The sequence below is a fragment of the Numida meleagris genome, chromosome 3, assembly GCF_002078875.1.
Source record: "Numida meleagris isolate 19003 breed g44 Domestic line chromosome 3, NumMel1.0, whole genome shotgun sequence".
Classification (NCBI taxonomy): Eukaryota; Metazoa; Chordata; class Aves; order Galliformes; family Numididae; genus Numida; species Numida meleagris.
Window position 1 is genome coordinate 40907695 of NC_034411.1, and position 24936 is coordinate 40932630.

The following is a 24936-nucleotide window of genomic DNA, read 5'->3' on the forward strand; positions in this document are numbered from 1 at the left end:
GCCGGGCACCACACAGCCGCTCTCCGTTCTCCTCGCGGCCGGAGGGCGGCGCTCACTTCCGGCGGCGGCGGCGGCATGGCGGCCGGCGTGGAGCTGGGTTTCGCCGCGGCGGTGGGCCCGGGCGGCGCCTGGCGGCTGCGCAGCGCCCAGTTCCCCAGCAAGGTCGGGGGGCGGCCGGCGTGGCTGGGCGAGGCCGGGCTGCCCGGTTCCGACGCGCTCCGCTGCGGCCGCTGCCGGCAGCCACGCGCCTTCCTGCTGCAGCTGTACGCGCCCCTGCCCGGCCGCCCCGACGCTTTCCACCGCACTCTCTTCGTGTTCGCCTGCCGCGGCGCCGCCTGCTACCAACTGCCGGGCCCGGGGGGGCCGCTCTGCGGTGAGCCGGGGGCCGCGGGCGGGGAGGTGCGGCCGCTCCGCTCGCCGCCGCCGCCGCGCTCACCTCCGCCTCTTCCCCGCAGCGTTCCGGAGCCAGCTGCCGCGCCGCAACGCCACGTACCCCGAGGAGCCGCCCTCCGAAGAGCCCCCTCCGCTCCCCGAGCCGCTCCCGCGGCGGCTCCGCAGCGGCGCCGCTCTGTGCCGCGTGTGCGGCTGCCTGGGGCCCCGCGCTTGCGGGCGCTGCCGCCGCGCCGCCTACTGCGGCCCCGAGCACCAGGCGCTGGACTGGCGGCGCGGGCATCGTCGCTCCTGCGGGCGGGGCGGGGATGCAGGTGGGTCTGGGCCGGTACGGGGTGCGCGTCAACTTGGCCGCAGCCTTAACAGAAGGTCGGCCGGCGGGATTACGCTTGTTTGTGCAAGTCAACAGGTCACGTTTTTGAAACGTTTAACAGAAACGGTGAAAAAGTGTTAACAGCACATAATAACACTATAGAAGGCATACCGGGTGCGTTTGTGACAGCTTTTGTACTCCTCGTACGCACAGGATAAAAAACAGTACGGCCTCGGTGTACCTGTCAGTATTTACGTTAGGTCTAGCAGTAATGTAGGTTGTATCTGTTCTTGTAATATTTGGGCTGTATTTTTGGTACATAGCACGCTGCGGCAGCTACTTCTGGATAGAAGAAGAACGTGAAACGTGAGATGAGATTGTGAAGTTGTATCTTTTCTGTTTTATAGATGCCTCCGAGGATGCAGAGCCAGACCATAATGAATTCCTTTTTCCAGAATATGAAATTTTGATAGAACCTGAGGAACCGGAGTTTCCTGCTGACAGCAGTGTGGATCCTGATGATGAGAAAGGAGCTGTGGATGCAGCAAAGAAACTGGAAGAACAAGAGGAAAACAGAGTCACAAGCACTACAAGTAAGAAATACATTGACAGTGAAGCCTGCGTTACATCTTTAAAATGTCAAATGCTGTAATTCTTAAGTGAGCATTCAGTGTAAACTACCAGTGACAAAGAGTTACATCTACAGTTGTTCACAATGCCTTTTAGGTATGTGTCCCATAATATAAGTTGCTTTTATGGGAGAGACTGAGCTCCATCCGCAGGAGCTGTTGGAGCAGCTGTTGCTGCAGTGTTGGACATTAGGGAGCATGCTGTACCCTCTGTGCTTTCCTCAAGAAAGGAGAAACTCGAGTGAGATCAGGAGGGCCCTGAGCATCTGCTTCTTTCAGGGATGTTGGAATCTGGATGAGTTAGATGTGCTTAGCTTTGTTTGGTTGGTTTAGCTTGTGTTAATTCACAGAAAATACTTAAAAATCTCCTTGTCTGTGCCAGAATAAAATTGTTCTGAAGTAATTTTAGTTGACCTTGAATTAAAAAGTTGAAGCGCAGGCCCCTTCTGCCCGAAATCATTGTTTGTAGTCACCACACAGGCTTTGCACACACCCAGGGTGGAGAGTTTGCAGAGCCACAGGGGAAAGGAGGTGGGTTCCCACCTGTTCTTTATGGCGTGAAGCTTCCTAGAGATTCTCAGCGCTCCACATTGATGTGAACATGCCAGGGCTGTGGCAGAGGTGCAGCTCCTTAGTGACTGAAACTGAGGTGTGGTATCTGTACGCCATGGGTGGCCTTTTCCCCGTGTCACACTCGGCAGGTTCACCACGCTTAGTGATCCCTTCTGGAAGCTGCAGATTTTGGTAATTACCTCCTTCCCTTTCTGTTGTTCCCCTACTGACGTCTGTGGTTAAAATGCTACCAATTCTAATAAATGGTTATGTGCCGGGATCTTAGTATGTCACAAAAAGGAAAAATAAGTCTTAGGAGTGATGTACACTGGGACTGACTGAGAGCCAAATGCGCTTAGGGATGCAGTATTGTTTTTAATTTTTGCTTTCTTGTGTTAACATGTAATCTTTGCGTGCTTGATTGTTTTCTTGCTTAGGTGAAGCATTAGATGAAGAGACATTAGAAGCAATGGCAAAACACGAGACTAAAGAAGACAAGATCTTCCAAATATTTAAAGATCGAATAGCTGCTGAACCAGAGCAGGTCAGAAGATGAAGCAGCCTTAGAACTTGCACAGTATTGTGCTCCTGTAAAATGTTTCACTTCCAATCCTTTCATTTCATTCATGCAATTAGAAATGGTGATGGGAATGCCTCATTGTTCTCTACACATCTCAGTTAAGCTTAATTTTCTTTAGATATCAGCTCATACGCAATTTAGACTATTTAAACCATCCTTCCTCTTCTCCCCCAGTATTTGTTGCCCATACAAGAGGCTGAAAAAAAAAACTCTGTCAAACAAAACCAGGGTTCCTGGTTCCATTCAAAGGAAACAGAGGCCTAAATCCACAAAAGTGGTGGAGAAAAAAGGTGAAGAGAACTTTTTCTACCTTGTAGCTCAGACTTTAGGATGCACATCTAGAAAGCAGGAGACACTGTCTCTTCCCTTCTCTGCTTGGGGTAGATGCATCACCTCCCCCTCTGACCAGTCCCATACAGACTGATCTGTGTAAGCGTCCTTGCTATATGTAGATAGCTAGAGAACAAATATGAATGTGAAAATACCTGCTTCTTGGACATTAGGACAGTCCACTTGCACTCTGCCCAACAGAGAGTTTGGTTTCATTCCTGACTTCTCTGTACTTTTCTGTGTACTCATCCATCAGTCTACGTGCATCTCAAGGCTATAAAATGCCCATCTAGCCTCTATGGTTCCCTTAATTACAGAAATACAAACCACACAGTGATCCAGGGATAAAGTGCAAAAGGATATATACTCACTTTTCTTAACCAGTTGAATCGTTTAAAGAACCAGTTCTATTTAGACTACTGCATCTGCTGATAAACTTTTCCTTGGATATGACTTAAAGGAACAGGCCTTTTTCTGCAGTCATCTTACAACTGCCTCTATGTCAGTAACAACCAGTTTTGTAACACGAGGAAAGACAGTGTTAACTTAAACTACTTAATTTCTGCTTTATTTTAGATCATTAGATACTGCAGAGGAGGAGAGGGCCCAATCTGGGTATCAGGTGAAAATATTCCTGAAGAAAAAGATATCCCAAATTGCCTATGTGGTGCCAAAAGGGTATTTGAATTCCAGGTATGTAAATTAAAGATAATACAGGTAATGCAGTACAGACTTAACAGAATCCAATTGTACTGGTGTACACTTAAAGTAATTGAAGTTGCTACAAACTAACAGCGCTGACTTGTACAGAGCCCATATCCACTCTTTCAGCTGCTTTTTCCTATCGGATTCTCACATACAAAAGTAGATTCCCATCCTAGTAATTTGCACCATGCGTAAAATGTGGAAGTTGTGAATGTGGAACTGACTCTTATGTTATAGGAATCTGGTATTGTTAGTTCAAACAAACACAGAAAGCATTTGGGATGTGAACTGGAAGCACACTGAGCTGTAGGCATTTGGCTGTACTTTTCTGAATGCTAGAAGCATGTGTACGTTGAATATACTTCATGTCATACAAAGATGAGAAATGGAAGCATGGAGATAATAATTTGAAATGGAGAGTAGCTTGTATGTTTAACAATGCTTATCTACAGAGTTTGTATTAGACTGAATGGGGCATGCCTTTGACTCCCTTTGCATCTAGTGCACTGTTTGAGGAAGTGAATGTATTTTTGGAGCTGCTGTGTTACTTAGTTGTAACCTGTGTTTTTCCCTGAAGATAATGCCACAGCTCCTGAACCACCTTAAGGTTGACAGCCTCGGGGAGAGCATTGACTGGGGAACACTGGTGGTGTACACGTGTGCTGAGAACTGCGGTGCAGAAAACAAGTACACTGAGGAGTTCATATGGAAACAAGACTTCTCCATAGACTCTATTGAACTTCCATTAAGTTCCTAAGTTGAATCATCTATATGTTACACTTAACTCATTTTTCAATGCGTCTGTCCATTTTGCAAGCAGGTAACTGAACGAACATCAGTGATACCAGACTAGCAGTTGTCTTGTTGCTACGATAGGAGCCCTAGACAACCTCTTTCTCGTGCTCTAGAGGAGCAACTTCAAGTTGTTAAAAAAGCCAGATGCAATTCTTTATTGAATTTCACTTCAGATCTCAACTCTGAACATTTATTTAAATAAAGATTAAATGGTTTTGGACTGGTAAGAACATCTTTTGTTGGCAACTGAATTTGAGAATCCTAGGTGATTGCCTGTCAGAACTTTGTGCTTTAAAAAATTAACAGTAATTCACAGAGAAAAGCAGACTGCTCTAAGCTCACTTGCGTGCTGATGCTCAGCAGGTTACAGCAGTCATAGCTAAGATGAAGCTGCTTAGCCTTTAAATAGGCAGCTTAATTATGCTTCTCTCTTCCACAAGGTATGCTGAATCTTATGAGGCAGTTGCTACGTGTTGTGATTAATGGTAATTGAGGATAAAATGAACAATTGTTCTATTTGACTTCAAACCATTAACTGAGTTAAACTATTTCTGCGTTGGACTGTCTGCTGCAGAAGCAGTTTAAACAAAGCTTGCCCTGCTAGAAGATGTTTATCTGCTGATTACTGCTTGTAACAGCAGGTTTTCAATCTGACCTGTTCCTTAACTCTGCCACCCATCTTCAGTGAAGTTTAAAAATAGGTGCCTTCTGTAGGGATTGTTCTGGTATTTGTCTGCTGAATAACTGAGGGAAGAGCAAAAACATAACTGTAATGCTTAAATTACTGGAATGGTTGCTTAACTACTCCTATGGATAAAAGTGCATTTGCAGTAAAAGACACGAGGTGGGTTGTTTCTTTCTACCTCCAGTACAGAACTTACTTTAGTTACTTATCCCCTTATCCCGCTCAAGCCATGTCTGCTTACCAGTGATTCTGCAGGTGATTTTATAAAAACCTGAGAGCCCCTGTTTTTATGGAGTTGTTTAGATGCTGGGAATCCTCAAATGAGCAGGCAGAGAACACCTCAAGTATAAAGCTGTTTACTCATCACCAAACTTCTAGAAGGGTCTCTTCCTGGAATAGCAAACACTATCTTAAGTCACTACAGCACAGCTTGGCTGATTTGACTGAAAACCATACGATGTAAGGCTTAAACTTTTCCTGCCATAGTTAGCAGTTTTGCAGATGCTACAAAAGCTACAGATGGTGAGACAGTTATGTTGAAGAGCATTCTGGAACTCTGACCAGCTTACTGCATTGCCGCCATGTGCTACTATCGGCGTATCTTGTACTTAGCCTGGCAAAGCTGCATTATCAAACATCAACTTCCTGATAAGATTAGTGAAACCAATCATTGAAGCACTGTTGATAGTGGTGACCATGCACCACTATAAGAATAAGCAAAGACTAAGAATTAATTAAGTTCACTCAGGATTTGCAAATGGTGTGGTAGCAAAGCCAGCCGTAACTACTTCTTGTCTGGAATGAAACATCAGTTTAATTAAGTAAAGAGACCATGGTTACATTTGGGTTAGTTTTATCTAAAAGCTGTTTGAAAGAATGTGCAAGTCATAGAAAGGTTATTACTGGAAATGTACTGGAGAAAAAAAAAAGTTTATTTTTAGTTCTCAGCCCATTAAGCTTCAAGCACAGTTCAAAGGGGAGATTATGTACACGCTGATGCTAGTTGGAAGGGCTTTGACATTTTATAGGAACACTAATATGGTGAGACTGCCATAGTTGGTAAAATACAAAAGTGATTTATAAGAAATTCTAGAAGCTAAGCAAGACCCTTTTGTTCCAATTCACTCGAGTGTAGCTACATAAGACTTGCATAAATCCCATCTGTTGAATGGGAGGCAACACATACTTGAACACAAACTCCTGTAGCCAGTCTTCTTTTCTGTTAGTGTACTGGAAGTAATCAGGCTGAATGTTGCCAAGGATATAACTACTATGGTAAGCAAGCCAGAGCGCTGTTAAGATTTTCTCCTAATGACAAGTCATTTACAGTAGTGCATGTGCTATTCAAAAATCCAGATTAAATTAAAAAGTTCACAATGTATTTCACTTTACCAGCTGTGTAATTTTAAAACTCATTAAGACAGTTCCCATAATTGTATAAACAGGGTTTATTGTACATGTGGAGCTGAAGGAGAAAAGAGGAGGGATATATATATTATATATATATGTACAGTGAGCCGTTTTCATTAATAAATTTATTCTGCCTTGCTTAATACTGGAAAGAGGGAATGTGTCTGGCACCAAAGAAATTTAAAACTGAAGAAATTTAAAAGCTTAACTTTGAAAATTATAAAAACCATGGTCTTAATGGAAGGTAATTAAAACATATATACATGGCAACTTAAGTGGTTTATACACTGAGTGACACGGTCGCATTCGTCTTTTAAACCAATTTATGAATTTTCTATTAATAGAACTGGCATTAAAACTATTTAAAAGCTAGAATATAAATAAAATTTGGAGGGACTGCTCCAGGAACAGCCCAACAAAGCAACTCACAGTAACTCAGTAGACATAATCATCGATAAAACAATTCCCCTTGAGCATCAGGGAAATAGGCACTAACTGGGAAATAGTCCAAGTCTGGTGTTGCAGTTTCACTGAAGTCCATCTCTTGTTACTGCTGTGCCATATGCAATGCCTTTTAAAATGTACCCCCACATTCTCTGAAATATGTAGAAACTGTTACGTTGTCTTTCGGAAACCCTTTAAAATAGGATAGATGTTTTCAAATGCTTCATAGATTTCTGCTCGAACTTTAGCACCTGCAACAAGAGAGAGAAACCGACTTCATTCCTTCTTTCTCCAGAGTCAAACAGTTCATTTTAGTTTTCAGAATGCTTATTTGAATGCAGCTTTATGTACATCCATCTCTATTTCTACATCTAATTCTTCCTTTAAATAGACATTTCATATAAAACATGCATTATCAGAATAAACAGAAGGCTGATAAACGAAAAAACTCTCAGGACTTTGTTACCATCTTGGTGCTTATACCATACTTGCAAATGAGATTTTCTAAACATAATTTCTCAGTAGACTCAACTACAAAGCACAGCCCTATAGCATGTTTCTGCAGAAAGGCCTAACCAACAGCATTATATTCAAGAGTGCAAACAACTGAGGAAGTAAGGACTGGAAACAGCAACTGAAGCAGAGGCCAGCAGAGGCCATAGTGCAGGTATACATTCCTTCTTTCATTTGTGAATTGCATCTTTTTCTATACAGTAAGACATAGTGCAAGGGGAAAAGGAAGGCTGTAAGTGGAGTGCCTGTGGTTAAGGAGGCCCTAGAGCTCGGGTATCTCCTCTTCTTTGGCTGCTGCGTCAAAGGAAAATGGCAGAAGCCTCCAGCCAAGCTGTTACAACGCGGTGAGCTCAGTCACACACACCTAGTGCACAGAAGCAAATTTTCAGATTTTGCTAGGAACGTTACCTGTGCTCTTTTGGGGCACCTGAATTCTTTATTAGGATTCAAGATCACTGCTTATATGGTTTAGCCAAATACATGTGGTTTGCTTTGTGGGTTCTCATCCACAAAATACAGTACTGTCCGTTCCCAGTACTGTCATTTCTAAAGAAAAGTGACTAATAAGTTGCATACTTCTGGGACCATTGTTTACAATACAGTCTAAATCTAACCTACTGGAATAAAATACTTGACTTACCAGTTAAAACCACTTTTCCAGAAACAAAAATAAGCAGAACAATTCTTGGCTTGATCATTCTGTAGATTAAGCCAGGAAACAATTCCGGCTCGTAGCTGTAAGAGAAGAGTCGCAGTGTTTCAACATGCCAACAGACAGATGTCCTAGCCCTTCATCTGCAGGACTGCAGAAACAGAGAGGGCAGATGTAGATAATTTGGGAAGAGAAGCAAAGAACTGTTGCCCAATATCAACCCATGAAAATTACATCGGTTACAACAGAGGCAGAGCTAGGATAGGAACAAAGACGCCGGCTGGTGTAAGGGCATCTAAACAGATGCCAATCTCTAAGCTAGTCACTACACAGCAAGAATGAAAGGTAAGCAAACCTTCATTTACCTGCTGAACTGCTGGTGTGTGAGTACCAATCCTTCTAATCTGATAGGAAATTTCACATCACAGCTGCCCACCATGTTCTGAATTTTAAAATCCAAAAATTTTGCAGGAAAACCCAGTTTCTGAACAACTCTCGCATACTTCCTTGCTGCCAGTCTGGACTGTTCTTCGCTGAAGGGAGAAAAGGATAGCCATCTTATTTCCCCTGTTAAGCATTACTTCAAGCAAACAGCACTAAGCCACAAATAATTCACTGGGAAAGAAATGTTGTGTGTGTTGCAGGAGAGGGGAGCTGCAAAGTATTTACATCCAAAATTAACAACTACTGCTGGTTTGCACACTTAGCTGTGGAACTAAGGTCCTGAACACCATTAACATTGTATTCACTGTTTATGAAGCAGAAAACTACTCTGTAACTCCACATATTTCCACACACTTCAAGTATGTCCCTGACTCCCTCTGTAAGACATTAAAATTGTTAGTTAAGTTTTCAATCCCACTACTGCTAGAAAATACATACTACCATAGAAGCCTGTACACTGCCAAAATCCTCTGATTGATGCAGCCCAGGTACTCAGACCCAGGTACTCGGACTTAACACAACTGCACAGCCTTACTTGCTATTACAGAACTCCATTTGCTTCAGTTTTGTAAACAGCTGAAGATCTGGTTCCTCCTGAGGCAGAGTAAGACAACTTGAATTTCGAACATCACCAGGCAGATGAAGTGTTTCCTGTACAGCTCTATTCATCACTGATGGTCAGAGGACTGGAGCACCTCCCCTACGAGGACAGGCTGAGAGAGCTGGGGCTCTTCAGCCTGGAGAAGAGAAGGCTCCAACGAGACCTTATAGCGGCCTTCCAGCACCTGAAGGGGGCCTACAGGAAAGCTGGGGAAGGACTTTTTATAAGGGCAGGTAGCGACAGGACAAGGGGAAATGGTTTAAAACTGGAAGAGGGCAGATTTAGACTAGATATTAGGAAGAAATTCTTTACTGTGAGGGTGCTGAGACACTGGAACAGGTTGCCTAGTGAGGCTGTGGGTGCCCCCTCCCTGGAAGCATTCGAGGCCAGGCTGGATGGGGCTGTGAGCAACCTGGCCTAGTGGGAGGTGTCCCTTCCTATACTGGGGGGGGTTGGAACTAGATGATCTTAAAGAGCCCTTCCAACCCAAATTATTCTATGATTCTATGATCTCTGCTCATTAGCTTATTCTTTCTGGATTCCTAAAGGACTTCTTCAGAGCAGAATTTCTCTCCTGCCTACTGGAGTAAAGCTCACGTTTAGTTTTCAATTCTCATGCTTCAATGATTGTGTTAAGAACAGATGAGACTACAGGGACTGGAGACTCAGAGCTCTTGGCCTGCAATGAATGAAATGACTCAAATACCAAACTGCTCTTATCCTGCCACTGCCTCTACAGTTTAAACAGTTTCAGTGCACAGTCATTTTATGCATGTGTGCATATACAACGTATATGTAAACACTGCATACAAGAAACAGTATTTCTAAAGCATCATGGTTTCAAAAGAAAAGACGGCCTTAATTAGTTTGCTCGTAACAGCTGAACATACCTTTTTGCTCCTGTGCACACCATTTTTCCAGAGCTGAATATAAGCGCAGTAGTACGTGGTTCTCTTATTCTCATAATAACAGCAGCAAAACGCTGAAATGTGAGCATTGAAACGATTAGTGATACACTGGTGTAATAATTAGATTACGCCAACTTAGTTTTAATGTAAGTAGCCATTGCAAAGAAATAGCTAGATTCAATTGTACTTAGAGATCGCTCTTCATGCATTTCAAGTAAGCTTTAATTAGTTTCAAACACACTTAGAGGTAAAGTCAAACACGAAGGATTTTTACTACTGCACTCCTCTTTTACTAAGCTCGTCTCTCACTACCATGTCCATGACACAGATACTACTAACATTTGCAACACAACGACAGCAATGATCTTAATACCAAGTTTTCCTCCCCATCTTGAATTACAATCTGTTATAAGCAGGATGGAAGATTATGCAAACATTTCATGGTCTACTTTGGTTCTGTACCTTAAACATTTGGGTAGCATTAGAATACCATCAAACAGAACTGCTGGGAAGTCAGAAGCCATGTTCCACATAAACAGAAGTCACCCTAACTACCACCGTAGAACACAGCAGCCCATTGAGCTCTTGCTTTTTATTTTACGCACTGTAACATCTCTACCTGCATTTATAAACATTCTTAAACTCTTTGAAGCAACAGATACTGCAAACCGATCTGGGCATCACACGCGAAATTCTGGTTTTGTGATGTATATAACTTGGACCATGCAGTCTCAGACATTGTCCTGCTGACATAACGAAGGCTGTAGCGTGGGTTACCCAACAACACAGTTGTCAAACTATGGCTTAAATAACACAGCCAAGCAACGTCTTTTTTTCATTATGGGATGCACTGACTAAAAGTCAGGAGTGTGTTACATAACCCTTCTTTTCTCTCTGCTGTGGAAAAACAGCATTTCATATTGATCATTCTAGCCTACGAGTTTTACACAGCCACCTACCCCTACCATAAGAGCTACCATCGCATGTTCAAATGTGAGCTGCACGAGCATCTTACTCACATGCAGTTGTTAACAGCACTGGTATAACGGACAGTAACAGTCAGTAGTGGGGGAAAATGTGAAAGAACAGAGCTCAGAGGGGGAGCGAAGCCATAAAAATCCTGCAACTGGAGCAGCACCAGAGCGAAGAAAGCTTGGCACACACAACAACCATGGCTCTTACGGAGTCCAGAAATTGATTTCTCCCTTCTTTTCTTCTTATTGGGAGATAGGGAACAAGACTTGAGCATCAGACATTTTGCAATAACACAAAAATGGAACTTTCTGAGCAAAAGCAATGAACATGCCCATGTAAACAGTTACTCGGGACAGCTCTACAACAAAAAAAACTTTCCCAGTTTATTACAGTAATTAGTCATGCTGTTCTTTCTAAAGCTCCCAAATCACAACTTCACACAAAACACAGCTGCATCAGTATAAGAATGCTTTTTGCTCATTCAGAAAACAAATCTTTAATAAACTTAGATAATTCTATTAACTCTACCACAAAACTACAGGTTTCTGAAGAAAGGTTTTTCAATTTAGCTATTACAGCAAAGCACACTCCAAACCCGTGCTGCTGACGTACCTCTTACTGGATGCATTCAAACATACTTCTCTTACCTTGGGATTATATTCAGCATTTCGGGCACGAAGCGCGATGGTTTTTAGGTCAAGTTTGCAACCAAGATTCACTGTGGACACAATATTCCTGACAACAGTTCAGAGAAATACATTTAAAAAGTAATTTAAAGAATTCATGCATCTTATCCATAACAGCATGCTTTATTATTTTCATTTTTTCATTTGTTTAACCAAGTAAGCTTAAATGACATCTCTCCTACTGCCAGGAAACTCATTTTTTAGGGCAGTGCCTCCTAAGGCACGACTGCTGATTCCTCCTTTTCTGCCAACTATTATGAAAAGTATCCCATGAGAAAAATCTCTATTTCAGTTTGGCAGGAAAAAATTTTTGAGGTTGTGTTGTGAGCCTTCCCCACAATCCAGGAAGCTGCTGGGAATGGGAGAAAATGCAGCAGCAATAACACTATCCTTGGGATGCCCTTCAAGGAGGAAGACGTGATGCAGGACTAAGTGAGACCGCCCTCACAGATAAACCCATTCCTAGGTGATAGTAAAAAAATCTCCAGAAAGTTTAAGACAAGTTAATAAATGCAAAATTTCCTCAGACACTTGTTTACTTGGAAAACTCTGAAATCTAAAGGTCTTCAATGGGGTTAAAAAAAACAATAATACAGGAGACTACTCTTTCGATGCAAAATTCACTTTGTTTATCACCTGTTCCTCTTTGGGCCTTCCAAAAATTGTTGTTAAGTCTCTATGAAGCTACAGTTCTGTGAAAATACTTTCATATCTGAAACTTAAGTAGTTCTAGGTTGTAGTAACGGACTAGAAAATAGAACATGGAACATTAAAGACTACTCAGTACTAGCTTCTAGACTATTAGCCAGTATCTTCCTCTCAACCCTTCCAATTCCTTTTCAGATGTTATAGTTCCTGTGGTCTGCTTTAATAGCTCACTAACAAAATTCTCTGCACAGTGAGGTGGATCTATTTACTTTTTGGTGTATCCAGTACATTACAAATGACAGTACATTTCCAGGTATCTGTATTTTGAAATACCAGATTATCAACTCAGACTGCTTCATAAGTAAAGTACTACTCATACAAATAAATATTTGAGACCTCCTTTCCTATCAAAATGCAGTACCCAATTCCTTATGTGGCTTTGCTCTTGGGTATTTTGAGTTAAAGCACGTCCTGAGAGAGGTCATGCTGTGCTAGCACACGACACACTCACTGTAGCTGCGGCACTATCCCAGAGCTCTCGGATGCCGGTGTTGCAGGAGTTATAGGAGTCATTGGAGTCATTGGGGAGGGGTACAGAGGTGTGGTTCCCGGTAAAGGGGCTGTGGTAAGAGTCTGTGAGTGGAAGAGCTGGGGAGTTTGACCAGATGCTCCCTGTGTTGCTTGCTGCGATGTAGACTGCTGTGCTGCTTGTTGCTGCTGCTGCTGCCGCTGCTGTTCCTCGAGGATGGACAGACTGTTGGTGCTCTGGACAGGCTGCGGTGTCAGTCCCGTGCCATATGGCATCATTGGGCTAAAAATTGGAATTCCAGGAGTCATTGCACCCTGCAGAAGAAAGTATGAAAAAAAAAAAAAAACCACAGATCCTGTTGACTTCATTTTGTTTTAAAAAGAAGAAGCTTGAAGCAGTAGTCTAAGAATAAATTGTCTTAGTTGGTCACATCAAACCTGAGGCATATTAGTAACGTGCTAAAAACAGAAAACCTTTGGAAGATGCAGTTCTTCCGTAACATGAATCAAAATCTCAATCAATCTATCAATTCGAACACTGTTTGGCACCAGCCAGTGATGTCGGTATGTTTCTGACAATATCTGGAAAGCATGTCTCAATTTTGACCCATAATTTTTACTTGCAATCATCTGAACGAAGGCTGTGCTCATCATACCAAACGCATTCATAACACAGATGTACTCCATTAAGTATAAGCTAATTTAAAGGATTCCAACAGCAAACACCAAAGTTAAAACCATAGAAGGGGTTGAGCTGGAAGGGAAAGCCCCAGCCCCCTGCCATGGGCAGGGCTGCCCCCCATCAGCTCAGGCTGCCCAGGGCCCCATCCAACCCGGCCTTGAACGCCTCCAGGGATAGGGCACCCACAGCTTTCTGGGCAGCCTGTGCCAGCACCTCACCATCGTCTGAGTAAAGAATTTTCTCCCAACATCTCACCTAAATTTCCCTCTTTAAAATAAAAGCCATTCCCCCTTGCCTTATTGTTATTAGACCATGTAAAAAGTTGGTCCCCCTCCTGCTTGTAAGCTCCCTTCAAGACCTGGAAGGCTGCAATGAGGTGTCCCCGGAGCCTTCTTATTTCTAACGTGTCAATTATGTTTCAGCTTCAGGGAAACCACAAACATATCAGTATATTTCTTAAACCTCTGGATATATAAATCAATGTTTTTTCAACTCTGCTTTTTACTAATTATGACATATACAATAGAATTTTTCAGGTCTGCAAACAAACAAACAAGACACAAAGAAATTACATACAAGAAACAGAAAACACTTTCACAAAGAAATCCAGATCGCAGTTGCATATTGCATCATTCCTTTTTACCTGAGGGGAGGCTAAGCCTTGAGCGTAGGGCGGCAAGCTGTTGTTCTGATCCATGATTCCGGTTATTCTTTGGTGAGGCCAGAAATATTTCCTTCAATTAATTTAAATTAATTTAAAACCGAAAGGGTTTTTGACCCTCTAAAGCATTCCAGCAAAGCAGCTTTTTAGCCAGGCTGGAAACGTTAGGAAAACATCAGCTCCAGAGAAAACGTGCCGCGAGTCTAAAATACTAAACGGAGCCTGAAAAGAAAAGAAGTAGTATCTTGAGAATAACATTTAAACAAAAGCACACCTATCAGCTGGTACGTTAGATAAGAAACACCCACATACAAATAAATGTGAGAACGCTCACACGCACGCATGCGCACACCCGTGCACCTTCTATAAAGTAACCTCTTTCTAGAGCACCTTACAGCCCCCTGGATGCCCCCGGCCAGCACCCGCTGCACGTGAGCAGCCGCCTCCAGAACTAAGCCCTCCTTCACATGCAGCTCTAGTCCTTCATGCTCATCGCACCACGCGCTTCACTTCAGCTGGGAAAGCACCCACTTTTGGAATTGAATTCCACCAGCTACTGACTGACAGGCCTAAAGCCACACACTGCTCGCACGTCTCCTCCTGGGCAGAGTTAAGGCTTGGCCTTCCAAAAATGTTTTTTCTGCTATAGGAAAACACTCCTGGTCAGCTCAGGTCTAAGAAGCCTCCTTCCATCTACTTCCATAAAGCAAAGTGCTAACGGATTTTGAATTGCAGTGACATGCTTTATGAGGGGAAAAAAGAAAGTGAAAGCCAATTTCAGATATACACGTGAAATGAAAGCATGCTTTTGGACATTGTTGTTTCACTTTTCTTTTTAAACAAAAACCTGTACCTCTATTAGCATACCATGGAAAGAAACAATACAAATAGAGAATTTAAATGCGTTCACGGAATTGTAAGGGCTGGAAGTGACCTCTGGAGATTATCGAGTCCAACCCCCTGCCAAAGGAGGCTCCCTACAGTAGGAAAGTGTCCAGGTGAGTTCTGAGTACCTTCAGTGAAGGAGACTCCACAGCCTCCCTGGGCAGCTCTGTCACCCTCCCAGAAAAGCTCTTCCTCTATTTGCATGGAACTTCCTCTATTTGTACAGCGTTGCAGTTTGTGCCCATTGCCTTGAACTGGGGAGCCCAGAACCAGACACAGTGCTCCAGATGTGGCCTTATCAGAGCAGAGCAGAGGATCACCTCCCTTGACCTACTGGCCACACTCTTTGTGATGCACCCCAGGATCCCATTGGTCCTCTGGGCCACAGGGGCACACTGCTCACGGCCAACCTGACGTCTGCAAGGACACTCAGGTCCTTCTCTGCAGAGCTTCCTGTTACCAAATGCTATACGCTTTTATCAAATACTTCTCCATTAGGTTATAGCCTGCTTCACTCGACACTTGTGCAGACAGCTTCAAGGTCACTTTTAGGCAAACCACCAGAAAATATAAAGAAAGCCTGCCCGGGTTTTTATTGTTTTTAAGGCATAAGAGCTCAGAATTGGACTAACGTTGTAGCTGAAACAGCATCTACTGTTTTCCCCAAAGGTGCTTCCACGTTTCACGCCCTGCAAGGAGGGGGCCCACCGGCCTTGCCGTTACCCCCCAGCAGGGGCAGCCCCTCCGCAGCCCGAACGCCGGGCATGCCGGGACGCTCCGCGCGGACACCAGCTACAGCGAACCCATCCGCAGCCCTCCACCTGCGGCCCAATCCCGCCAGCGGGAGCGCCTCGGCCGAGGGACGGAGTCCTCCCTCCCCCGAGCCCCGGTACCGCGCCCACGTGCACGGGAAGGGCCGATTATAGCTCGAGCCGCCCCTCCCGCCGTGCCCGCGCCGGTGCCAAAGCGAAGGCCGCCGCCGCCTTCCCCGCCCGCCGTCACGTGGGGGAGGCGGTGACCGCCGCCCGCCGCCATCACGCCCCCGGCACCAACGGCTGTAGTGGGACCGCTCCCGGCGCGCCGCTCGCCCCGGGGCCCGCCCACGCCGGCCATCCCCTCCCGCCCCGCCACTCAGACCTGCCCGGAGGGCCCCGACCCTACGGTCGTGCCCACGGGGAGATACGGAGCGGACCCGGCCCGATCGGTCCCTCCCGCCAGACCGGTGCAGCCCGCGCCGTGGTGGCCCCGGGGCGGAGTGGGGCACACAGCAGCCGGTACCTGCCGCGCCCGGCGACGCCACTACTGCCGCACAGCCCCAGCAGGAGCCAAGCCCCGTCCCGCTCCCGCGCCGCCGGCGCGCCCCGATTGCGTCACTTCCACCGCGCGCCCGCCCCGCCCTCTCTACCGCCATCTTGAGTGAGGGCGGGGCGTGCGTGCGTCGCGCCACTGCCCGCGGAGTATTGGGTTGTACTCGCACCTCGTGCCGCGGCGTCTGGCACCGTGCTCACGGCGGGGTTTCGCGTGCGTCCCCTCCCTTCCTCCCAAAGGCAGGCCCAGACCCGACGGACCTGAGCGCCGGGAAACAGGCGTCCGTCTCGTGCGGCTGTGCGGTCGCCGACGGTGGGGCGTGGCACCTCCAGGGCAGACGAGACGAGGTGCCTTGTGCCTCGTAGAGCGCCGCCTCCTCTGTTCCGGTGCCGCCATTTTGCCGTGAGACAGCAGCGAGCGGGGCTGCGGGGATGCTGTCTGCCGCCGGATACGCGGAGCTGAGGCCGGAGCCGGGCTGCGGGGTGGGCGCGCCCGTGCAGTACCGCTTCTCGCCCTACACCTTCAACGGCGGGTGAGAGCCGCGGGCAGCGGTGGGGCGGGCTGAGGCTGAGCGGTGGCTGGGCCGCGTCTTGCTCGTTTTCGTCTTGCCGGCCTTGTGCGAGGAAGCCTGTTCCCTGGCTCGCGTCTCTCGGTAGAGCAGTGGGGGAGAGCCGGGCTGAGTGTCCCGCGGGTCGACGCTCCTCTTCAGCTTTATTTCTGCACGCTAGTGTGGCTTTTGTTACACTTGGGATCGCTAAACTCTTAAGCGTCAAAACAAGAGCTCTCCCTTACCCAGGGGCTTGTTTCTTTGCAATGGCCTAGGAAACGTGTGTGGTGGTCACGTTATTTGTTTTTAAGCCTGCAGCTGGGCCACGAACTACTTTGTCGTAACTGTTACGGGGGGGTGATGTTTTACAGATGCTTGCTCTGAATTGACGAGCATCAGGCCAGCAAGGTGTTCTCACGAGTGACTGCTTTTTAAGGGGCATCTCTTAGCTGCTCACTGCTAGTGGCAGTGTGGCAATCACAGAGTAATTATTTGGAAATTAATAATGTAAGTTAATGTCAGGTTAAAAGAGTGGTGCTAGTTTAGTGATAGTGGTGCTAAGTACTTGGCTGGAGTGTATTTGCTTAGAGAGACAACCAATTTTAGAAGGTTGCAGCTTTCCTGATCAGGTATCTAAAATGCGAGTCTGTTGTGTCTTATCCTTGCACTATACTCAGTCACTGCTAAGCTTCCATACAATTTGTGGTGAAAGTAGAGAATTGTGTACATTCTCTTTAGTGTTTCTACTGTCTTTTTTCCTCCAGTCTTGAGTTACGTGTAGGGAAATGCATAATGAGAAACATCAAGGAATATAATAAAATGCGTGATACAATGTGACTGTGGATAGGGAACTTTTATCTTGTCTGTTCATCAGTTGCCTAAGAACTAAGTTGTGCCAAAAGTTGCGTTTATGTGAATACTCTTCTTTAAGGACTGTGTTGGCAATTGCTGGAGAAGACTTTTGCATCGTTGCCTCTGACACACGACTGAGTGAAGGTTATGCAATTCACAGCCGGGACAGTCCAAAATGCTACAAACTGTAAGTCCAGACCTTGCAAGAACTGAAGTGGAGGAATGACCCTGTGTATTGATAAGCGTGTCACCTGAAATGATCTATCGTATTCCTTATGTAGATCTCCCAGGAAAAAAGTGGTAGTAACAGAATTGATTTTGGAACTGTGATGACTTTTGCTGTAATGTGATGCCCTAAATGCAGTCAGGTTTCTTATTGCATGCTGTCGAATTTGGCCTATAACAGAATGTTTCTAGCATGGTACCAGGCTTTACCTGTAATATAAGCGAGGTGTTTTTTTGGCAGGGTAATCAGAAGAACTTTTGTATTAACTGTAGCAAAACTTATGTAATAACCAGTTCTGCTTTTGTCAGGCTGCAGATGCACTCACTGCTGTCAGTTTTTTTGCTTGTAACACGTGATCATGTAAACTTACGTTTTGCCTGGCTAACTCTTTGCAGTATCTTTGACTCTCTGTTACCGTCCCAGTGGAAATTGCTTTGGTACAATTTGTGTAGAGCACACGATTGCTTTGGGTAATTCTGGTGACAGAGACAGAGATGATCTTTACTTAAGTTGTTTTGAAAATGACTGCTGAGTGTTAAACCTATAAATGTGTGTTGTGTTTTAACCTAGTAGACAGCTAAGCACTATGCAGCTGTTTGCTCGCTTCCACTCAAACCCTGCAGCGGGATGTGGAAGAGAGCTGGAGGAAAAAACAAGGTAAATCAGTGGGCTGATGCTAAGGTAGTTTAGTAGATCAGAAAATGAAGGAAATAAGAACATTTATAAAATAACGTAAAGAACAAGTGCGCTATGCAGTTGCTCACCACCTGCTGACCAATGCCCAGCCAGTTCCTGAGCAGCAGTTTCTCCCTCCGCCCTCCACCCTGGTCAACTCTCTCACTGTATTGTTGTACGTGACCTTGCATGATATGGGACATCCCTTGTCCGGTTTGGATCAGCTGTCCTGGCCCTGTCCCTCCCAGCTTCCCTTGCACCTTCAGCCTCTATCGCTGGCAGGGCAGTGTGAAAAGCTGAAACATCCTTGGCTCTGTGCGGTGCTGCTCAGTAACAGCCAAAACATCGATGTTACCAACTGTTCTCATCCTAAATCCAAAGCACAGCACTGCAGCAGCTTCTGGGAAGAAAGTTAGCTCTAGCCCAGCTGAAACCAGGACGATGTGTCAATGTTTGTAGGCTCTCACAAACTTATTAGAACTTAAAATTCAAATGTGGGTTCCTGTAGCTATTGCTTATTGATTGTTTGCTCTGAAGCTGAGTGAAGAGCTAGTATTGTATAATACATCTGCAAATAACAGCTGTTGTGCTGACACAAAGAATCACCTGCAGCATATAAATGTTACATCACCACCTTAAAGCAGCCCCCTGGCCTGATGGAATAAAACTGCGTTGAGTGACATGACACAGCTTGGTAACAGCTGTAGTTAGGGATTCTTGAAAAATTAAGACTTCTTTTTCCAAGGTTTTTCTGTGGAAATCAGTGGATTGAAGAGTGACATCTGCGTGATCGCGTGCTTAATGAGTCCTTTCCAAGATGTAGGCTGCAATTAACTTTTATTTGCAAAATACCTGTTAGTGCATTTTAGACAACTATTTCTGATAGTGTTAGAGAAGCTGGAAATACACTTGGTATTTTCATAACCTAATGTGTAAGAACATGATGTAGTTCCTACTAAATCTAAAATCACAACAAAACTTTGTTTTACAGAACAGAACAAACAGTCATTGGATGCAGTGGCTTCCATGGTGACTGCCTTACACTTACTAAAATTATTGAAGCAAGATTAAAGGTAGCTAACTATTTTAACGTATTTAGAAATGTATATGTTTTTTGGTATCGCATTTGAGACCTGTTATAATTTTAAATACAATTTTTGCTGTTTGTCATTAAGTGTTTATATTGTAACTACAGCTGCATTGGTAGTGAGAGGTCAGGCAGGTGGAGTTGATGCTGTGTTCTTGCCAAGTGTAACATCACGGGTTTAAAAACTGAAGCGCTGAAGAGAATAATGAGGCAACATCTGTTCTTTGCAAAGTCTCCAAAAAATATTAATTTTGGTTTACAGTAAGGCATTACTGTTAGACCAGTGTTGTTTTTGTAATCATGCTAGTTAATAGTTTGCTAAGCATCATTCTCCTCTGTAATGAACTTTGAGAAAATGTAATTTTGATTGAGTATAAATTTTAGTGTGTGACTTTCCTCTTGGACATGCCATGCCATTTGCAGATGTACAAGCATTCCAATAACAAGACCATGACTACTGGGGCTATTGCAGCAATGCTGTCTACAATTCTGTATTCTCGACGTTTCTTTCCTTACTACGTTTACAACATAATTGGTGGACTCGATGAAGAAGGTAAGCCTTGAAACAAGAAAGAGTGGCTACATTTCTGTAGGTGAGTAGCTATCTTTTTGTCACGAATGTACTGAAGGAGTGATGCCATTTACAGTCCTATTCAGAGCACTTGCCTTTAGGCATTAGGTACTCAGACAAGTCAAATACATAGTGTGCCTCTGAAAACATTGCCTGGTTTCCTCTACTAACTTAATCTTTATGAGGAGTTGGAAAACTAGGTTACAAGCAAAGCCAGCATTGCTTAGCTTTCATGCTTTAATCTGCACTGGAACTGTTTAGAGCAACTTTGCTGGGATTCTTAAATGCTTCTGTAAAGGAAATGTTAATGGTAGAATTGTCTGTCTTTCATTCGTGCCTTTTGGTGTGGTAGAGATTATGAAATATGAAGGCTAATCCTGGAGGCAGGTTTTCTATGGAGACTTTTAAATGTTAACTAATCTCTAGCAAAAATAATGACTTCTGCGTGCATGCTGTGAGTTTAATTCTCCCCTTCCAGGACTTTCTGTGTTCTTGTCCGGTGGTGTGGTTGAGTTGCTGAAATACTGTGTACTCTGACTTTGAGCAGGAGCTCAGGGGTGGTCTTGTTTAGATAATTTCAACCACTCCCCACAGTTTGCTGTTAAAACTAAGTTACAGTGCTTCCCCAGTCTTGCTGAGATGCCTGCAATATGTGGAGGACGAGGGTCAGTCCGCCCTGCATAATGGTAAATGTCAGACTGTGCGGGCGCGGTAGCGTGTGATAAGAATGAGAGTACATGTTTGCACACATGGGTTTAATTTGGGTTCAGTAAGATTGATTCTTTGTGATTTAATGGTACTGTCTGGTTCTGTGTGGGGGCTGCTCGGCTACCAGTGCTACGTGGCCAAGTGCGCTGGGCAGCTTATCACATCAGGTACAACCTGTCCGAACAGAAGGAACGAGTGTGGCCAGGCGCTGCATTTTCACTTGTATTCCCCTGTGGAACCCCGTAGCTGCTACAGTGCATCTCCATTTCTGATGCTGGCACGAGATAGCTTGCTTTGCGCAACCTGGCCTGACTCCAGAGGGAAGCACATGAAAGCCCAGAGCCCTGTTTCCAGGAAGGCACTGCTGAGGCATCCAAGCACGCTCTCTGGAAGTAGTTCCAAGAACTATGCAGTGATGGCTAAAGTTTCTGCTGGGTAAACTTCCTGCTAGTTGTAGAAAAATTACAGCTCTTTGTGCAGCACTGTGCTCTAACACATTTTGATTATCCTTCGTTAGGACTTTGTCTATGGTAAGTACTGTAGAAAACATTGTTAGAGCATGGGTATTGCTTAAATCTTGAAGATAACCTTACATATAGGAGGAGACCATAGCTACAGAGAGCCTGCTATACCCAGTACTGTCTGAACATAGCGCAGTACTATTTTGTAAAGCTTTTGTAGGAGATCTCTGGTATTCTAGAAACTGCTTATGGACAGAACTGTTTTTTTTTAATGCAAATCCTTATCAGTATTAAGAATCATTCTGAATTGCAATTATATACCTTTTTTTCCTTTAAGGGAAGGGAGCAGTCTATAGCTTTGATCCAGTAGGCTCATATGAGAGAGATTCCTTCAGAGCAGGTGGATCAGCAAGTGCCATGCTACAGCCCTTGCTTGATAACCAGGTAAAATTGTTTGGTTTTTTTGTGGGTTTTTTAGTGATCTCAGTGAAGATTTGCAACATTCAGATGAATGTGGCTTTACTTTTGGAAGGTATTACTTTGAGAGAAAGTTTAAATGTATTACAGGTAACATTGTTAATCCATACATTTAAAAATTGTGTGGTTCTGCCTTCTCAGGAGAAGTCTGAAAATGTTTTCAGATTTTGTTAAGGTTGGACAGTGGACAGTCTATTTACAATAGGTAAACGTTTTAATTGAGAAATGGTTTCCCACAGAAGCTGATTAGCAGACAAGGGAAGTGGGAAAAATAGTGTAAATATGCCTAATACTTGGCATTAAATAATACTAAATTAAGAAGACAGAATGTATGACATATTCCAACTAAGTCTATCAATTAACATATCACAGAATTGTAGGAGTTGAAAGGGATGAAACCAACCAAGGGGTCAAACAGCCATATCGTTGTCTGAGATTCTAAAATTTGGTACAAGTTGTGACTATTTTCACAACATTCTTATGTGAAACTGCTGAAAACTTAGTTAGCTAAATCTATGAAAAGAGTTAAGAGCTTCATATAATCGTTGAATAAGTGAAATCTTTACAGTTTTGTTTTCTAACAACTAATTTCTCAGCTTTGATTTAATTTTAAGGTTCTTTAAGTGTAGAGAATAAAACAGCTGTTGTAAGTTGTTTTTATCATTTCTGAGTTTGAAGCATAGTAAGTGACTCTTCCCCCTCCTTTTTCATTTTGGACACTTAAGTAGATCAGCTAGAATACACTAATGCAGCTATAAACTCTGTGGAGGACTACTTTTGTCAACTCTGGGTTTTAAAACAGACTAATCATTTGTGTCCATCTGCTCATTCTAGTGCAGAGACTGAAAAAGCTGTTGTGCTAGATGGAAGGTACTTCCTTTGAAACGCTTTATCTTTCTTTAGATTGGCTTCAAGAACATGCAAAATGTGGAGCACGTACCTCTGACCCTGGAAAAGGCTTTGCAGCTGGTTAAAGATGTCTTTATTTCTGCTGCTGAGAGAGATGTGTACACTGGTGATGCACTTAAGATTTGCGTTGTCACAAAAGATGGAATTAAAGAGGAAACCATCCAATTAAGAAAAGACTAATTCAGTTCACATACAAATGTGTAATCTATGATGTACAATTTAACTGTAATGTGAAGGTGTTTGTCTTATTAAATTTTTTCAAGAAGTTTGACTGTTGTAATTCTGGACATTTTTTTCCTCTTTAGGGGAAGTGGTAGTGGTATTTGTGTGTGTGTGTGTGGTTGTTATTTTTGTTTTGTTTTTAGAAAACAGCATGATGAGGGACAGGTAAGTGAGGATGTGGTGGAATGTCCACCGAGCAGGCTGTCTGGGGCAGGGAGATCAACTTCGTGCCTCAAGACTACCTCTGCCAAGAAGTAAAGAAGGGTAATTGTCTTGAACAACTCCCTTCTGATGGGGAATGGAGGGCCCCATGTGTTGGCCAGGCCCTGCTCTGTAGGGAAGTGTGCTGCCTTGCTGGAGCCCAGGTCAGGGACATTACTAGGAGCCTTCCTAGTCTGGTTCACCCCTCTGATTATTATCCTTTACTGATAGTTCAGGCTGATGGTGATTAAGTCACTGAGAGAAGCCTGAGGGCTATCAAAAGGGACTCTTAGGGGCTGGGGCTGTTAGTGGGTGGAATGGGAGTACAGGTGGTGTTTTCCTCCAACCGTTCAGTGTCAGGTAGGGATACTGAGAAGACCAGGAAAGCCCATCTGATAAATCCATGACTGAGAGGCTGATGCCACTGCAGGAATTTTGTTTTTTCGGTATGGGCTGTTTTACTCTGCACTTGCTCTGATGGTGTCCACCTAAGTCATAGGGGAAAACGGAGCTGTCTGGGCTCATTGACAGACCTTTTAAGCTAGGTTTGAAGGAGGAAGCAGGTGATAGCGAGCCTGCCCATGACAAGGTCCAGGATAGTATAGCTAAGAGGGACAAGGTGCTAGTGAGGGCCATCAACCTTCTGCGTCTCACAGTGAACGTACTGGGCAGCAAGCTGATAGAGCTCATCATCAGGGCTTTAAACTAGATTTGATGGGGAAGGGGTATGTACTGCTGAGGAACAGAGAAGAGTCAGGGAATGCTGTCACTTTAGGAAGCATTGGGGGAAAACTTCAGATTTTTCCCAGAAGTTTTTGGGAGGGCTTCCCCAAGAAGGTAATGCAGCTGAAAGCCCAGCTGAAGTGCCTCTATACCAATGCATACAGCGTGGGAATTGGAAACTGTGGTGCTTTTGGAAAGATGATTTTATTGCTATCATGGAAACATGACCTGATGATGTGCATCCCAGGGTCCTGAAAGAAATGGCTGACATGGTTGACAAGCCACTCTCTACTGTATTTGAAAAATTATGTCTGTCAAGCAAAGCCCACAGTGACTGGCTAAATGAAAACATTGCTCCCATGTTCAGGAAGGGGAGAAAGGAAGACCCAGGGAACTACAGGCCAGTGAGCCTCACCTCTGTGCCTGGGAAGATCATGGAACAGATCCTCCTGGAAGAGATGTTAAAGCACATGTGAGAGATGGAGGTAATCCGAGACAGCCAGCTCAGCTTCACTGAGAATAGATCGCACCTAATAAAGGAGGGATGGCAGCCAGAGGGACCTGGACACAAAAAGTGGGCACGAGAGAGTGTAATGAGGTTTAACAAGACCAAGTGCAAGGTGTAGCACTTAGTTTGAGGCAATCCCAGGTATGAGTACAGAGTGGGAGAAGAACTCATTGAGAGCAGCCCTGCTGAGAAGGAATTGGGCATTCTGATGGATGAAAAGCTGGATGTGGGCCAGCAGTGTGCTCTTGCAGCTTGGAAGGCCAACAGTATCCTGGGCTGCATCAAAAGAGGGGTGGTCAGCAGGGATGTGGAGGTGATTGTCCCCCTCTGCTCTGCCCTTGTGAAGCCCCATCTGGAGTACTGTGTCTGAGCCTGAGGCCCCCAGTACAGGAAGGATGCAGAGCTGTTGGAGGAAGTCCAAAGGAGGGCCCCTAAGATGATCAGA

General features: G+C 44.5%; 3 protein-coding genes across 6 annotated transcripts; 2 read left to right on the top strand and 1 right to left on the bottom strand.

Annotated features, from left to right (window-relative positions):
* On the top strand, positions 45–4524 carry PDCD2 (programmed cell death 2). Of its 2 annotated transcripts, XM_021389788.1 has the most exons (6): positions 45–373; positions 456–704; positions 1111–1296; positions 2322–2428; positions 3371–3487; positions 4077–4524. In XM_021389788.1, exons 1-6 carry the CDS (start codon positions 76–78, stop codon positions 4254–4256), a joined length of 1137 nt encoding a protein of 378 aa, XP_021245463.1. In that variant the 5' UTR covers positions 45–75; the 3' UTR covers positions 4257–4524. The 2 variants fall into 2 exon arrangements, with proteins under 2 accessions (XP_021245463.1, XP_021245464.1); XM_021389789.1 differs by lacking the exon at positions 456–704.
* Positions 5891–16631, bottom strand: TBP (TATA-box binding protein). Of its 2 annotated transcripts, none has more exons than XM_021389791.1 (8): positions 16494–16631; positions 14114–14353; positions 12772–13103; positions 11574–11661; positions 9934–10025; positions 8364–8531; positions 7987–8081; positions 5891–7084 (listed from the first exon to the last, which is right to left on the bottom strand). In XM_021389791.1, exons 2-8 carry the CDS (start codon positions 14165–14167, stop codon positions 7005–7007), a joined length of 909 nt encoding a protein of 302 aa, XP_021245466.1. In that variant the 5' UTR covers positions 14168–14353; positions 16494–16631; the 3' UTR covers positions 5891–7004. The 2 variants fall into 2 exon arrangements, with proteins under 2 accessions (XP_021245466.1, XP_021245465.1); XM_021389790.1 differs by lacking the exon at positions 16494–16631 and adding an exon at positions 16295–16433.
* Positions 16623–23113, top strand: PSMB1 (proteasome subunit beta 1). Of its 2 annotated transcripts, XM_021389792.1 has the most exons (6): positions 16623–16856; positions 17803–17910; positions 19616–19697; positions 20135–20264; positions 21789–21895; positions 22832–23108. In XM_021389792.1, the coding sequence occupies exons 1-6, from the start codon at positions 16756–16758 to the stop codon at positions 23015–23017; spliced, it is 714 nt and encodes a 237-aa protein (XP_021245467.1). In that variant the 5' UTR covers positions 16623–16755; the 3' UTR covers positions 23018–23108. The 2 variants fall into 2 exon arrangements, with proteins under 2 accessions (XP_021245467.1, XP_021245468.1); XM_021389793.1 differs by lacking the exons at positions 16623–16856; positions 17803–17910 and adding an exon at positions 17917–18606 and having other exon boundaries at positions 22832–23113.

Bases quoted from the DNA above. Each gene is read 5' to 3' on its own strand.
- PDCD2 (XM_021389788.1), top strand. From the start codon at position 76: ATGGCGGCCGGCGTGGAGCTGGGTTTCGCCGCGGCGGTGGGCCCGGGC. The intron at 705-1,110 runs GTGGGTCTGGGC...TCTGTTTTATAG, and splicing joins CGGGCGGGGCGGGGATGCAG to ATGCCTCCGAGGATGCAGAG. The intron at 1,297-2,321 runs GTAAGAAATACA...TTTCTTGCTTAG, and splicing joins CAGAGTCACAAGCACTACAA to GTGAAGCATTAGATGAAGAG.
- TBP (XM_021389791.1), bottom strand. From the start codon at position 14,167: ATGGATCAGAACAACAGCTTGCCGCCCTACGCTCAAGGCTTAGCCTCC. The intron at 8,532-9,933 runs GTATGTTCAGCT...TTCTCCCTTCAG, and splicing joins GTGTGCACAGGAGCAAAAAG to CGAAGAACAGTCCAGACTGG. The intron at 8,082-8,363 runs GTAAATGAAGGT...CTTCTCTTACAG, and splicing joins ACACACCAGCAGTTCAGCAG to CTACGAGCCGGAATTGTTTC.
- PSMB1 (XM_021389792.1), top strand. From the start codon at position 16,756: ATGCTGTCTGCCGCCGGATACGCGGAGCTGAGGCCGGAGCCGGGCTGC. The intron at 19,698-20,134 runs GTAGCTAACTAT...TGCCATTTGCAG, and splicing joins TTATTGAAGCAAGATTAAAG to ATGTACAAGCATTCCAATAA. The intron at 20,265-21,788 runs GTAAGCCTTGAA...TTTTCCTTTAAG, and splicing joins TGGTGGACTCGATGAAGAAG to GGAAGGGAGCAGTCTATAGC.